This window comes from Hippocampus guttulatus, chromosome 14 (assembly GCF_054856545.1).
Source record: "Hippocampus guttulatus isolate MCC_2025c chromosome 14, RoL_Hgut_1.0, whole genome shotgun sequence".
Taxonomy (NCBI): Eukaryota; Metazoa; Chordata; class Actinopteri; order Syngnathiformes; family Syngnathidae; genus Hippocampus; species Hippocampus guttulatus.
Window position 1 is genome coordinate 14,411,841 of NC_141274.1, and position 13,035 is coordinate 14,424,875.

A 13,035-nucleotide genomic window follows, 5' to 3' on the forward strand; every position below is an offset into this window, starting at 1 on the left:
GCTGTTATTTTAAGCCATTGTATTCAATCGAATTTGTGTCGATGCTAAAGGCTAACCTATGATAAGCTCAGTTAATCAATTTATTCGCTCAAACAGCTGTGTGTTGTTCAGCTGCCTTATCATATTAGTGTGGTTGAAAGCTGATTGAGTAAGAGAAGTCGTATTGTATCCTTATTAATGCTAAACTGTTTTGTTTTGTTTTGTTTTTGTGCGTGTGCTTCAGAGTTTCTGACTTCCTTATGGGAGATGTGGACAATGGCTCAGGGTTGGGGACCCCCCAGACCAGAAGAAGCAGGGTAAAGCACTTTTTTCCCCCTCCTTTTTTTTCCTCCTCCCTTTTACTTGTTGTTTTTGTTGAAAGCTTTGTTCCCAGCAACTCAAAAAGCCTCAAAGACAAACTCTTAATTTGGGTGTCGAGAGCACAGCTGCTTGTTCATTGCATGTCTGTCTGCCTTTGCCTTCTTGTCACGTGAAATCGTGTCCCCCCCCCCCCTTTTTTCGCAGTCTTTCGACAACCTCGCTGTGGATCCCGAGGACTATGCGGCAGAGAAGAACGACCTCGCCGGTGAGTGGGCGTCGGCGTTCCATCGTTCAAGGGGCGTGGGATTGGCTGCGGAACGACATGTTTACGGCGTGTTTGCCGAGGGCAGGCCGACGTTGTCAACTTACGAGCTCCCGGCGTGATTTAGGAATGCCTGAGGCGGAGACCCGCCCTGTTATTTCTGCTGGACCACACGTTTTCCCCGCTGGCCCGAATGTCTGACATTCCGAGGCCTCTTCAGGATAGGCCTGAGTTGGATGGGAAACACATGGGCTTAGAGTAGAAGTGAGGTGGGGTGGTGGGGAGCTATTGTCTTTTTTAGAATATGCCAGCATTTTCACATCCTCCTGCCGTGTCATTTATCCGCTTCCTCGTGGCAATGTCTTTTCTGTTTTCGCGTCTCTCTCTTAGCATTTTTTCAATGGGATGTCATGTGGAAAAGTATCCGGGTATGAGTTGGCGTCTACCTGGGCCAAGATCTGCCATTTTTTTTATTAAATAGCAAAAGTCCTGATCACATCCAAGCAAGTCTGTCGCTCTGTCTTAGGCTTTGGATTCAGAGGGCACAGGTTTAAGTACCCAATGTGGACAAAATTGTCCAAAAAAAGGCAAGTAGTTGTTTGGAGGCATGAAGGTTTGCTTGGTGGTTATTGTTGAGGTGCCATTGAGCAAGACATTGTCGCCAACACGCCAGCTCGAGTGGTGCAGTCACCTTTGTGCATTTCTTTCATTATGAATATCTTCGCTAATGCCTGCATGGGTGTGTTATGCTTCTGTGTTCAGCGCAAATTGTACAGAAAGTGTGAATTCGCCGTAAACTAGGAATGACGCAGTAGTTCGGTCATGATTACAGTAAATATTTGAATATTAGAGGCAGCAAAAACTCCCGAATGATTCTTGGTGTATTTTTAGGACCATTTAAGCACTTTGGAATTGTTTTGGTTCGTGTAAAAATACGTCATCTTCCCCCTCAGGCCCAGACGTTCCTCTGTCGCGCGAGGAGGAGGTGGACCTGATACTGCTGAAGCATGATAGCGGGGTGGAGTCAGCCCTGCTCTACGCCAAAGCCTGGTCCAAGTATATCAAAGACCTGCTGGCCTGGATGGATAAAAGGGTGACCATGGGTGAGGCCTGCTCCATACACATCACACCTTTGGCCACGCTGGATCCTATCCCTGCTGTTTTCGGACACCCTGAACCGGTTCCCAGCCAATCACAGACGAACAACCATTCGTGCTCACACTCACTCACACCTCGGGACAATTCAGAGCGTTCAGTCGACCGAACCTGCATGTTTTTGGAATACGGGAGGAAATCGGAGTACCCGGAGAAAACTCACGCAGGCACGGGGGAGAACATGCAAACTCCACGCTGGACAGAGAGGCCGAAGCCGGAATCGAACCCCGCACCTCTGCACCGTGAGGCGGACAAGCCAAGCAGCCTACGCCGTGCCGCCTGATGTGCGATATTGCTGTTGAATTTCATGTGAAAACTGGCTGAACTGACATGTACAATCCTTTTGTCTTCGAGATGCGGAGTGTGCCAAGAGCTACGCCAAACTGGCCGAGTCGGCCAAGTCGCTGGTGACGCAGCAGGTTGTTTATTTTATATTGCACGCACCTTCTTGATGAATCATCATGTTTTCTGAGTGGATGGATTAACGCGTTTCCCACCGCGCAGGAATACATGCCCTTTAGTGACGTCTACAATTCCACCTTCAAGAACGATGTTGAATATAACCAACTTCTCATGCAAACCGCCATGGCCTTGCAGACTAATAAATTCATCCAGGTTGGGCAATATAAGAATACACAGATCTTGTGACAGATTTGATGTTTTCTTGGTTTATTTTCCTGTGTTGCGACGGAACGTTTGGTGAACATTTGCGTGAGCGCAACATTCACATTGGCCTTTTTCTACCCCCTTGTTAGCCTCTCCTGGGCCGTAAGAACGAACTGGACAAACTGAGGAAAGACCTCAAGGAGCAGTGGCAGAAGGAGCAGAAAAAAATGGTGAATAGCACTCTGATGTATCGCGATACACAAAAATGAACTGAACCGGTGAGAAAAAATACAAGAAGAAAGCGTTTTACATTGTCTGTTTCTGTTCTATTCCAGCACGAGGCGGACGTGAGCCTGCGAAAGGCTCGGGCGCTGAAGGCCCAGAGACAAGAAGAGTATCAGAAGGCCCACTCGTCCACCAGCCGCTCCCTGGAGGAGCAGCCCGGCGCCGTCAATAAGCAGCTAGAGAGGAAGAGGAGGTTGCAAGAGGAGGCCCTGCAGAGGGTACGCTGAACGCCGGGCACCGTGACCATGGTCGCTCCTTTTTGTATAACTCTTGACGGTATTGCGGCATTAGGCTGAGGAGGCACAGGAACAATACCAGAACAGCATGGCTGACGCGGGCGTCAGGAGGATGGACCTGGCCAATGTCAAACGCACCATCCTCACCCAGATCAGAGAGACCGTCTTCCAGTGCGACCTCACGCTCAAGGCGGTAGGCCACATTTTATTGTTCCTTTAATTGTTGTTGGTTTGTTTTTGTTTTTTTACTAAGCCCCACCATATTGGACATTTCTGTATAGACTGACTATGGCACATAGGTACGATGTCATTGAGTTTATGTTTATGAGTTTTTGGTTTTATTTTCAAATGTCATGTTTTAAATTTTATTTCATTTTTTTTTAAAGGTGTAATTTTTACTTTGTTTCATTTTTATTTTTGAAGGGTTTTTTGATATATTATCTAATGTTATTGATTTGATTTCATCTTGCTTTTGTGATTTATTTTATTTAAATTGTTCATAATTTTTTAATTTTCCTATTATTTTTTATGTTAACCTGTTCTATTTCATTTTTTTTTATTTCAGATTTTACGTCTTTATTTCAGAATTCAATTGTACTTACATTTCAATTATTCATTAATATTTTTATTGATTTCATTTAGCTTTTTGGGGGGGGGGGCGGCTTTATGACATCAAACCAAGATAACAAACATACCCATTCTCATACGAGATTTCTATGACGTGTCTCACTCCAAACTGAGGATGCCTAAAATGCTTAAAAGTAGAAGTCGGGTCTGATAACATGATGTACCTAATCAAATGTGCGTTTATGCTCTTGTTGATTTTATTCTCTCATCGTGGCCCACCCACCCTTCCTGCTTTCAGGTGACGGTCAATTGGTTCCAGATGCAACATGCGCAGATGGCGTTGCTTCCCGCCCACCTCCAGGCACTGAGTGACGGCGCAAAGCTGTACGAGCCCGGCGAATGCTACTCTGAGTTTGTGCGTCGCCTGCCACGACATCTGCCCAGAGACCGTGTGCACTCTGACTCGGTTTCTTCAGACGGTGCCAGGTATGGAACCGGAACTACCTCCGTTCATAGACACTTTTGGTAACCAAAACAGCAGCACCTACAGAGGGGCTCAGATGATAAATTTTTATTTGTAAGGGTGGAGACTTATGCTTATGATTTCCCTGCGCAATATTTAACTCATTCAGTACCAGCCAATTCTAGGCCAAGTCTGAAAAGACATTTAACAACGTCTTTGGGAGTGAATGAGTTAACAGTCCTTCGTCTTTATGATCAAATTATGAAAATGCCTCGCACGTCTGCATGCGAGTAAATCAGCTTTTCTCCCCTTGCCAATATTTTTGTTTGCTATATAACAAACTAAGCCAATTTTGGGACCTTTCCAAGCATTTTCAGCATTGTACAGCCTTCAGCAAATATTCCAGCCTCGTACCCTATTAAAAAAAAAGAAGATAGGACAAATGAAAGCACTTTCGAGTTCTTTTTTCAGCTTTTTTCAGGTTGGGAAATGACAAAATTGTACAAATTAAAGGACACTTTTGGTGTAGCGCTTTTAGTGAGCATGTCGTCCGTGTGGTGGGGTTGTTCTTTTCAGAAGAGTCACAGTGAGTCAGACCGGGAGGAAGAGAGAGAGAATGTGAATGTGCGTTGGCCTTCCTCTCAGGAAATATCTGTGGCGCAGGCTTGAATGCAAGCGGGCGGATTGCAAGTGTGAGACTTTGCCTCCCGCATTTCCATCCAAACACACTGCTTCCCACATACACGCTACCCGTAGGCAAACATTACAATCACCAGGGTTCACACACCGGTGCTTGAAACGTGTGGAAATGCGTGACGAGTTTTTGGGGGTTTAAAAGGGTTGGATGATGATGATGGTTATTACTATTATTACTTGTAATTAACTTCTTTTGGCATTTTATCACCAAATGGCTATTGCGTAGATCGTCTCTATGGAGTAGGTGCTGTTTTTTAACCCCCCAAAATTCAAACACCATAGCATCTATAGCATATCATACAAAGTATCTTTTGTATTCATTTGTTTCAAACTACAACTCTGTTGTTGTTGTTGTTGTTTTTTAGCATCTCCAAAAGTTTTGAGAATTTAAAACTCCTGATGTTTTCATAAATAACCTTACAAAATAAGAATATGAAAAAAACAACTTAGAAAGTCTGTGGGATATTTTTTTTCTTTTTATCAAAATATAATGAAAATAGAAAAATGAAAATATATTTTCACTATTTGTGTTTTTTAAACTCACAAAATTTGGGGCCGTATGTTTTCTTATTTTTATTTCTTATTCTTTTTGGATTTTTTTTCTTTAAAAATATGCATCGATCATACATTGCCTTTTTATTGATGTATTCTTTTTTTTTATGAAAAAAAGGAGCTGCCTGTTTTTCTTTCCTTTTCCACGCTTGGAAAAAACCCCCCATCCATCTCCAAAAGGCTTCTAAAGTGTTTACATTTGAGCAGAGAGGCTTCGGAGCTCTCAAGTTTAGCTGTGAAATGACTGGAGATGAAAGCGAGGACAAACCTCGCATGCGTCGTCGCATGTTGAATTTATGTTCCTCTTTTATGTAACGTGTGTGGCAAACCCTCATCAAAAGCAACATTACCATCTAATGCTCTCTCTGATGTTCAAACACAAAATAAAGGGCTTCTGTCTTACTAGCTTTAACTGTCTTTCACGTTCCAAAAACATCCGCTGGGTCCATAAGATATAATTCGTCCATAGATGAGAGTGTGAAAGGGGGTGTGACTATTTGTGCCCTGTAATTGACTGGTCTCTCCTGCAGGTTTGTGTTTGCCAAGCGGTCGGTGGGCAGCAGCCACTCCTCCCACGGCAACCTGTCCCAGGCCTCCCTCACCTCCTGCGACATTCTCAGCGGCGATGAGGTGGACAGCCCGCTGCACCGCCGGCCGGGGATCGCTGCGCGCCGCTCCAACAGCAGCACTGACATTCTAGGTCATCGTCTACAAAATGGCAGAGGAGCGGCGTCCGTTTCCTCGTGACGCGCCGCCGTCGGGACTAACGGCGCTTCCTGTTCCCGCAGAGTCGAGGAACCAGGCGCCGCCGAGCCGAGCCTGGACCTCCGGAAGTCCGGGTAGCCAAGGCGGGATGTGCAGCGACTCGGAGAGTGCGGGGGGCAGCAGTGAGTCCAGGTCTATGGACTCCCCTTCTGCCAGTCCAGGTATGAATAGAAAAGGGGGTCAAGAAAGCCACGGCGCATCATTTTGCAATATTTGTTGACATGTTTGATTTGCTTTCGCGGCGGGCCAGATCTGGCCCCCGGGCCTTGAGTTGAACATGCACGATCTGCTGTATGTCAAGCGACATATCGTGAGACACGATTCACAGTCCTGTTTAAAATGTGTCAACGTAGGTGATTTCAAGCGACGTCTACCCAGAACTCCCTCCACTGGCACCATGTCTTCTGCTGACGACCTGGATGAGAGAGAACCCCTCTCACCTTTGGACAATGGTATGACCCACCCACCTCATAAATAATACTATGTATTGTTTCAAGTGGTGTGCTAAGTTCCAAAAGAACAGCCAAGAACATTTGCCGGACTTTTTGTCAGTGCTGTCCCCACCTTTTTTTTTTTTTGTCCCCCCCCCCAAAAAAAAACGACTAAGGAACTAAATGTTGACACTTGGTTGCAAATGGACAATGAACATTCAAAGGTTCCTAGTTGCATACCGGAAATGCACTAAAAGTGTCTCAGAGTTAGCCTCACCCTCAGGAACCTTGACAAATGAGTCACTCCCCGCTCACATTACATTCTTGGTATTCTTTTGTCTCTGAGTCAAGTTCGTTGTACTTCCCATGATGGTCAGCTTTCGAAAAAAAAAGCTACACCTCTATGATAATAGAACTGATACATTTTTATAAGTAGAACCTTATCCTGGAAAAAAATGCAACCTTTTCTCACAATATTACACATTTTTTTTCAAAAATAAAACACCTCTGACTTTAGAAAAAAATGTTCAAATGCATCTCGACAAAACAACATCATGTACAAAAACAACTTGAACAGAAATGTATTTTAAAAAAAAACATCTCGGATCACCTCTGCTAAAATCGTCTACATCCTTAGTTAAAAAGATTATTCACTTCTACCAAGGAAATAACTTTTAGATATAAATAATCAGTGTTTCCTTGAGTTTTTCATGTTTTCTGAAAAAAATCAAAGAGAAATGACTACGGCCGTTATTTTAGGCCAGCCTTTTTTGTCCCCCCCCATCCCCCCTTTCATCCGAGAGTCCTCTTATTTTTGGCTCGACTTGACTTCCTCTATCTGCCCTCAACTCCCCATCGTCAGAATGAACGTCCTTCTCCCTTCTATTCAGGTCTGGCCGAGATGGTGACGGAGACGGCCAGCTCTCCCGGGCCCTTCCGGAACGCTCAGATGTCCAAAGCGGCGCAGACGCACAAACTCAGGAAGCTCCGAGCGCCGTCCAAGTGCCGCGAGTGCGATAGCCTGGTGGTCTTCCACGGAGCCGAGTGCGAGGAGGTAACGTACGGGCCCCGCGCTGTCTTCATCAAAAGAACCTGCCTCAAACACCCCACTGTTCCTCCAGTGTTCGCTGGCCTGCCACAAGAAATGTCTGGAGACGCTGGCCATCCAGTGCGGCCATAAGAAGCTGCAGGGCAAGCTGCAGCTCTTCGGCATCAACTTCACCCAGGCGTCCAAAAACAGCGCAGACGGGATCCCCTTCATCATCAAGAAGTGCACCTCTGAAATCGAAAGCCGCGCCCTCAACATTAAGGTGAGATGAAACCATATCCCTTCAGTGTTAAAAATAGCCTGGGTGGCACAGTCACGTCTCGTGACGGTCATCTTGTTGTTCACGTGTGCTTCGATGAGAACTCGAGCAAGCTGCGGAATTGTACTTTATGAAAAGGAATAAAATAAAGAAATGGAATGTCAAGAATTGAAGTTTGAACATCATGATTTCGGGCCGTACTTCAGTGAGGCTCCTCCTGGTATGCACGCCATGGCCACAAGGAGGCAGTACAAACGCTTAATTTTTTTGCCCCCAAAAATTAATAAAATTCCAAATCAAGTGTTTATATCATATGGTGGCCTTAATGAGAAGCAACAAAAGGAGTACACTGTTTAGTACAGGGGTGGGCAAACTTTTTGGCTCGTGGGCCGCATTGACTTTTAAAATTTGACAGAAGGGCCAGGTCAGCACGAGCTATGGTACATTAAAAAAAAAAACTGCATTTGTTGACAGTCCATATCAAACATCAACAGAACAAAAGCATGAAAGTACTGTATTAATATACCTTTTTAAATGACAACAGTGTTGTTGATGACCTACTGTATTTTAGCCTGTGCATTGCTGCAGATGGGTTGTGATCAGACCAGTAGAAGTAGAGCGATACAGAGGTCCTAGGTGGTCGAAAAGATTCCCCCCCCCACTCCCTGTGTTCTGCAACTTCAAGTCAATGCGCCACCTGGCGGTGAAATGCCTGTCATTACAAGTCCAATTGAAATGAATGCAATCATTCACATCGAACCTTAATTGTGGACCAACCTTCGGCGGGCCGGATTAAAAAGACCAACGGGCCGGATTCGGCCCGCGGGCCGTAGTTTGCCCACCTGTGGTTTAGTACCTATGCAGGACATAGGGGCTGGAAAAAAAAAAAAAAAAATAGACAATCCTGCGATTGGCTGGCAACCGGTTCAGGGTGTCCCCCGAAGGCGATAGGCTCCGGCACCCCCCGCAAAAATAAAGCGGATCGGAAAATGGATGGATGGATTGATGCTCGTTTTCTTACCCCGTCAGTGGCATTTCGCCTTGGCGTGAAGCAAGCAGATTTCCATCAGGTCAAGTTAATGCGATCTGGATAAATACACATCATGCAATTCTTGATGTTACGTTTGACAGGAAACTTCAACCGGAAGTAGGAATGAGCTTTTCAAAGCAAGCACTTATTCACTGTCAAACTGCCGCTTGTTGTGAAGTTCCCTGCCACCGTAGCGAGCGCTCATAACTCAAATCTTTGGTTGTAACTCAAGACCACTTGTTTGTATATCGAAAATTCAGAAACAATTGACCACGTTGTATTTTGGGCAGGGCATTTACCGCATGAATGGCGCCAAGTCACGCGTGGAGAAGCTGTGCCAGGCCTTCGAGAACGGCAAAGACTTGGTGGAGCTGTCGGAGCTGTCGCCGCACGACATCAGCAACGTGCTCAAGCTCTACCTGAGACAGGTGAGGGAGGCGACATAATCGGATACAAGTTCCCAAATGGCTTGGAGCAAGCAATCTGATTGGATGATATGAAGTGCTTCGATCTTCCGGCCACGCCACATGACGTTTTTTGTTTTTTTTTTCATTGTGATACTACTAGAATTTTATCCTGACAATACAAATGTTTCTGAAGGCTATCTTGAAAATGGGAAACCGCCGGAGAAAAAGTGAGATGCTAAAAATACACATTTTCCAATACGTATACAATTTTTTCCTGGAATGAATTTTTTGACTCGGAAAACTATTTGACTTGGAAATATACTAGGTTTTGTTGTTGTTGCTGTTGTTGTTTTTTTAGACATTTGTTGAATTAAATGCTAATTTGCATCCTGAGGAAATTATACTGTATCTGGATTTTTTTTTCCCCTGGAAAATTCTGTGATATGAGACTTTACTGTAAAATATAAAATTTTTAAATTGGAAAAAAAACGTTTTAACTTGAAGAAATAAAACTACCCCCCCCCCCCCCCTCCAAAGACACATTTCCCTGTAATTTGCATTTTCGTACTTTGGAAGAATGGAACCAAAATGTAAAAATAGAAAAAAATATATATTTTTAGCTAGAGAAAGTATCATCTAGAGCAGTCTTCCTCAACTGGCGGACCGCGATCTACGACCGGACCGCCGACCTCCTGTCCGGACCCTCGGCAAATTGTATCAAATAAAAAATTATAAAGTGATTTTTACGTTATACATTTTATATTTTTGGACTATAATCTGCGCATTACCGCGATCGCTTGTTAAAATTATCCGTTGTATTCTTTGCGTGCACTAACAGATGTAATGCAGAGGACCGCAGCAGCGCGACTTTGTGGCGCTGCTGAGCAGGGCATGTCGGCGATAACGATGCGCTGATTGGCTCTTCTGAACTGAAGGTGTGGCCATACATAAGCGTCAGCATACACGATGCGCTGATTGGCTCCTTTGAATTTAATGTGTGCCCATACATAAGCGTCAGCACGCGTCTTTCCCAATACACACGCATTCAAAATGGATGATTGTGTCAGGAAACAGACGCATGCGCGACGCCACAGTGTGCTCACAGCTTCAGCCCAGGAGAGCCGCACACAGACAATTAGACAAAACGAATCGCGTGAGGTTTCGATTGTGTGCAGTTCTGCTCCCGTCTACCCGGGGATCTTTGCAGCTGTTTAACAGCAGAACACCGCAACATGGTAAATGAACATCCCAATGGCGTCCTCAAATAATATTTGCATGCCTCAGACATTGCATTCACCTATAGTGGAAGAACAGCACTGCACATTCCTGTGCTCCCTTGTGTCAGTATTTAAAATGGTTCTTAACTCCTCTTCTGATATATTTTTTAAGTGATCTCAGAGGGGATGTGAAAAGGGGAATTGTACAAATGAAAAGGATATTTTTGTTTTCATGTTTAGTATTTATTTTGGTAAAATGAGTATTTTGTTTTGTTTTTGTTAAATTAAGGGAAAAAAAGACAACTACTGTTTAACAAAGTTAAAGTAAAAATGTCTTATTTCCCTAAAAGGGCTATTTCTATTATTAAGCAGGCACAACTTAACAAAATAAAAGAGTTCCTGTGCCTCAACACAATACCTCTCATTATTTGCTGTGTACTGGCAAAGTGAATAATTGTTATTTTCATGCACCCCATTATTGGTTGGTTGTGAGGAGTGTTGATTTGTATAAGCTTGGCTTTACCATACTAAATGGGCATATAGCCCTGCTCCCCATGACCGCCGTGCATGGGATCGGACCTTGGTCTTATTAAAAAAAAAAAGTGGACCTACAGCATTTCTAATTGAGGACCACTGATCTAGAGAAAAACACATTTTCTCATTACGTGAATGTTTTTATTTAAGATAAGATAAGATATCCTTTATTTGTCCCACACTGGGGAAATTTACAGCCTCCAGCAGCAAGAATGTAGGCAGAAAGAAGAAGAAAAAACAAACAAACACCGTTCAATTAAGTGCAATATAAATACAAAATGGATAAATCGCAGTGCTATTTACAGTTGTTTTCCACATCATTTAATTATTATTAATATTATTGTTGCTATTTTTTATTCAGCAGCCTGACAGCAGTCGGTAGGAACGAGCGTCGGTATCTCTCCTTCTTGCAGCGCGGGTGTAACAGTCTCTGGCTGAAGGAGCTACCTAGTGCTGTCAGGGCGGGCTGGAGAGGGTGGGAGGGACTGTCCATCATAGCTTTTAGCTTAGTTAGCATCCTTCTGTTGCCCACCTCCTCCAGAGTGTCAAGGGAGCAGCCCAGGACAGAACTGGCCTTCCTGACCAGTCGCTCCAGTCTCTTTCTGTCTTATTTGGAACATAAGTCTGTTTGATACAATTCAACTTTTCACCTTGAGAAATGATTACTTGTTTTTTGCTTGAACAAAATCTTTCTAAAAGAACAGACGATACCATTCTTGTAAATCCAAAGCTTTTTATCATCCTAATATTGAAACTACCCCCCCCCCCCCCCACACCCCCCGCCGCTTTCCTGTAAGCAACGCTCAGTCTCCTCATGGAAGAAATCTGTCTTAGCTTGGAAAAGTCAATACAGGTGACCTCTGTTGTTTATTTTCATGGATAGTTCCCACCGACGCCGCGTTCAACGTCAACGCGGTTCGCTGAGCTGCCTCGTGTCGCTTTTTCTTTGTGCATGCGCAGTTACCAGAGCCGCTGATCCTGTACCGCTACTACAACGACTTCATCGGCTTAGCCAAAGAGTACCAGCGAGTGGTGGTGGAGGAGGCCCAGGAGAGAGAGACCAAGAAGCCCGGCGGGGCCGCCGTCCGTCTCAACCGCGTGGTCCTCCGCATCCGGGACTTGCTCCGCCAGCTGCCCGCCGCTAACTACCGCACGCTACATTTCCTCGTGGCGCACCTCAACAGGTAGCCTGTCCTTAAATGTCTTTTACTCGGTTTGTTAGCCTCTCCAAAGCAAAAAACATCCAAGTTAGATTTTATTGTTGCAATATTGCAAGTTTTTCTAAAAACAAGGTGCAATTTTATTTTTGTATACTAATTCCAGACAATATTCAGACTTTTTCTGCAAATACACTTAAAAAAATAGTTTATCTGCAAACATGTCATCAGATTTTAGTGCTGTTCTATTACAGTTAACTTGTTGGTGTAATATAGTAACGCTTTTTTTTTCGTCTTTTTTGGAAAATAATACTTGATATACTGACTTGAAAAAAACATACTTTTGAAAACGGAAAAAAATGTCTTCAAAATAAGTCACATTTTAGTGTCATGTCATTTTTTAAAAAAAGAGTTAACTATGCATTTAGTATTTCATCTTTTTTTCCTCTTGAAAAATTCTCATTGTATTACAATTTTTATTTTATTTTATTTTTTAGATACAATTTATTTGTGTAATGTTTTGAACCCCCCCTCACACACACACACACATATTTTGTTTCCTTCACAAATGAAAACATTTTTTAACAGCAAAACTTAAAACACACACAAAAAATTAATTTGGTAATATTCATTTTGTTCTAAACATGCCAATTTTTCTTGTAATATAGTTACTTTTCATCCACGAGAAAAAGTGCCAACTTTCTAGTAATATCACGCATCGGTCGGTCGGTCGGTCTTGCGCAGAGTGGCAGAACAGGCAGAAGAGAACAAGATGACGGCGAGCAACCTGGGCATCATCTTCGGCCCCACGCTGGTGAAGCCGCGGCAGGCGGATGCCGAGGTGTCCCTGTCCTCCCTGGTGGACTACCCGTACCAGGCCCTCATGGTGGAGCTGCTGGTGCGACACTTTCCGGTGGTCTTTGACGCCCCGCCGTCAAGCGAGTCGGATGCCCCCTCAGCCGCCGCCGCCGCCAGCCAGACGTCGCCTGTCCTCACACCCCAGGAAAAGCTGCAGCGCCTCAGCAGACATTCTGCCTCCCTGACGGACATTAAAGAGGTACGGCT

The 13,035-nt window shown here is 44.2% G+C and overlaps 1 protein-coding gene across 3 annotated transcripts in view; it reads left to right on the top strand.

The window, feature by feature from the left end:
* Positions 1 to 13,035, top strand: part of LOC147195272 (rho GTPase-activating protein 29-like) — a 33,551-nt gene that overhangs the window by 17,174 nt on the left and 3,342 nt on the right. For all 3 annotated transcript variants that reach the window (XM_086129014.1, XM_086129016.1, XM_086129015.1), the window contains 17 exons: positions 224 to 296; positions 505 to 565; positions 1,516 to 1,665; positions 2,072 to 2,136; positions 2,222 to 2,332; positions 2,473 to 2,553; positions 2,659 to 2,826; positions 2,900 to 3,037; positions 3,710 to 3,897; positions 5,653 to 5,822; positions 5,911 to 6,048; positions 6,241 to 6,339; positions 7,209 to 7,372; positions 7,440 to 7,628; positions 8,946 to 9,083; positions 11,774 to 11,997; positions 12,715 to 13,027. In XM_086129014.1, coding sequence (XP_085985140.1) covers positions 224 to 296; positions 505 to 565; positions 1,516 to 1,665; positions 2,072 to 2,136; positions 2,222 to 2,332; positions 2,473 to 2,553; positions 2,659 to 2,826; positions 2,900 to 3,037; positions 3,710 to 3,897; positions 5,653 to 5,822; positions 5,911 to 6,048; positions 6,241 to 6,339; positions 7,209 to 7,372; positions 7,440 to 7,628; positions 8,946 to 9,083; positions 11,774 to 11,997; positions 12,715 to 13,027 — 2,470 coding nt within the window. The remainder of the gene's footprint in view (positions 1 to 223; positions 297 to 504; positions 566 to 1,515; positions 1,666 to 2,071; positions 2,137 to 2,221; positions 2,333 to 2,472; positions 2,554 to 2,658; positions 2,827 to 2,899; positions 3,038 to 3,709; positions 3,898 to 5,652; positions 5,823 to 5,910; positions 6,049 to 6,240; positions 6,340 to 7,208; positions 7,373 to 7,439; positions 7,629 to 8,945; positions 9,084 to 11,773; positions 11,998 to 12,714; positions 13,028 to 13,035) is intronic.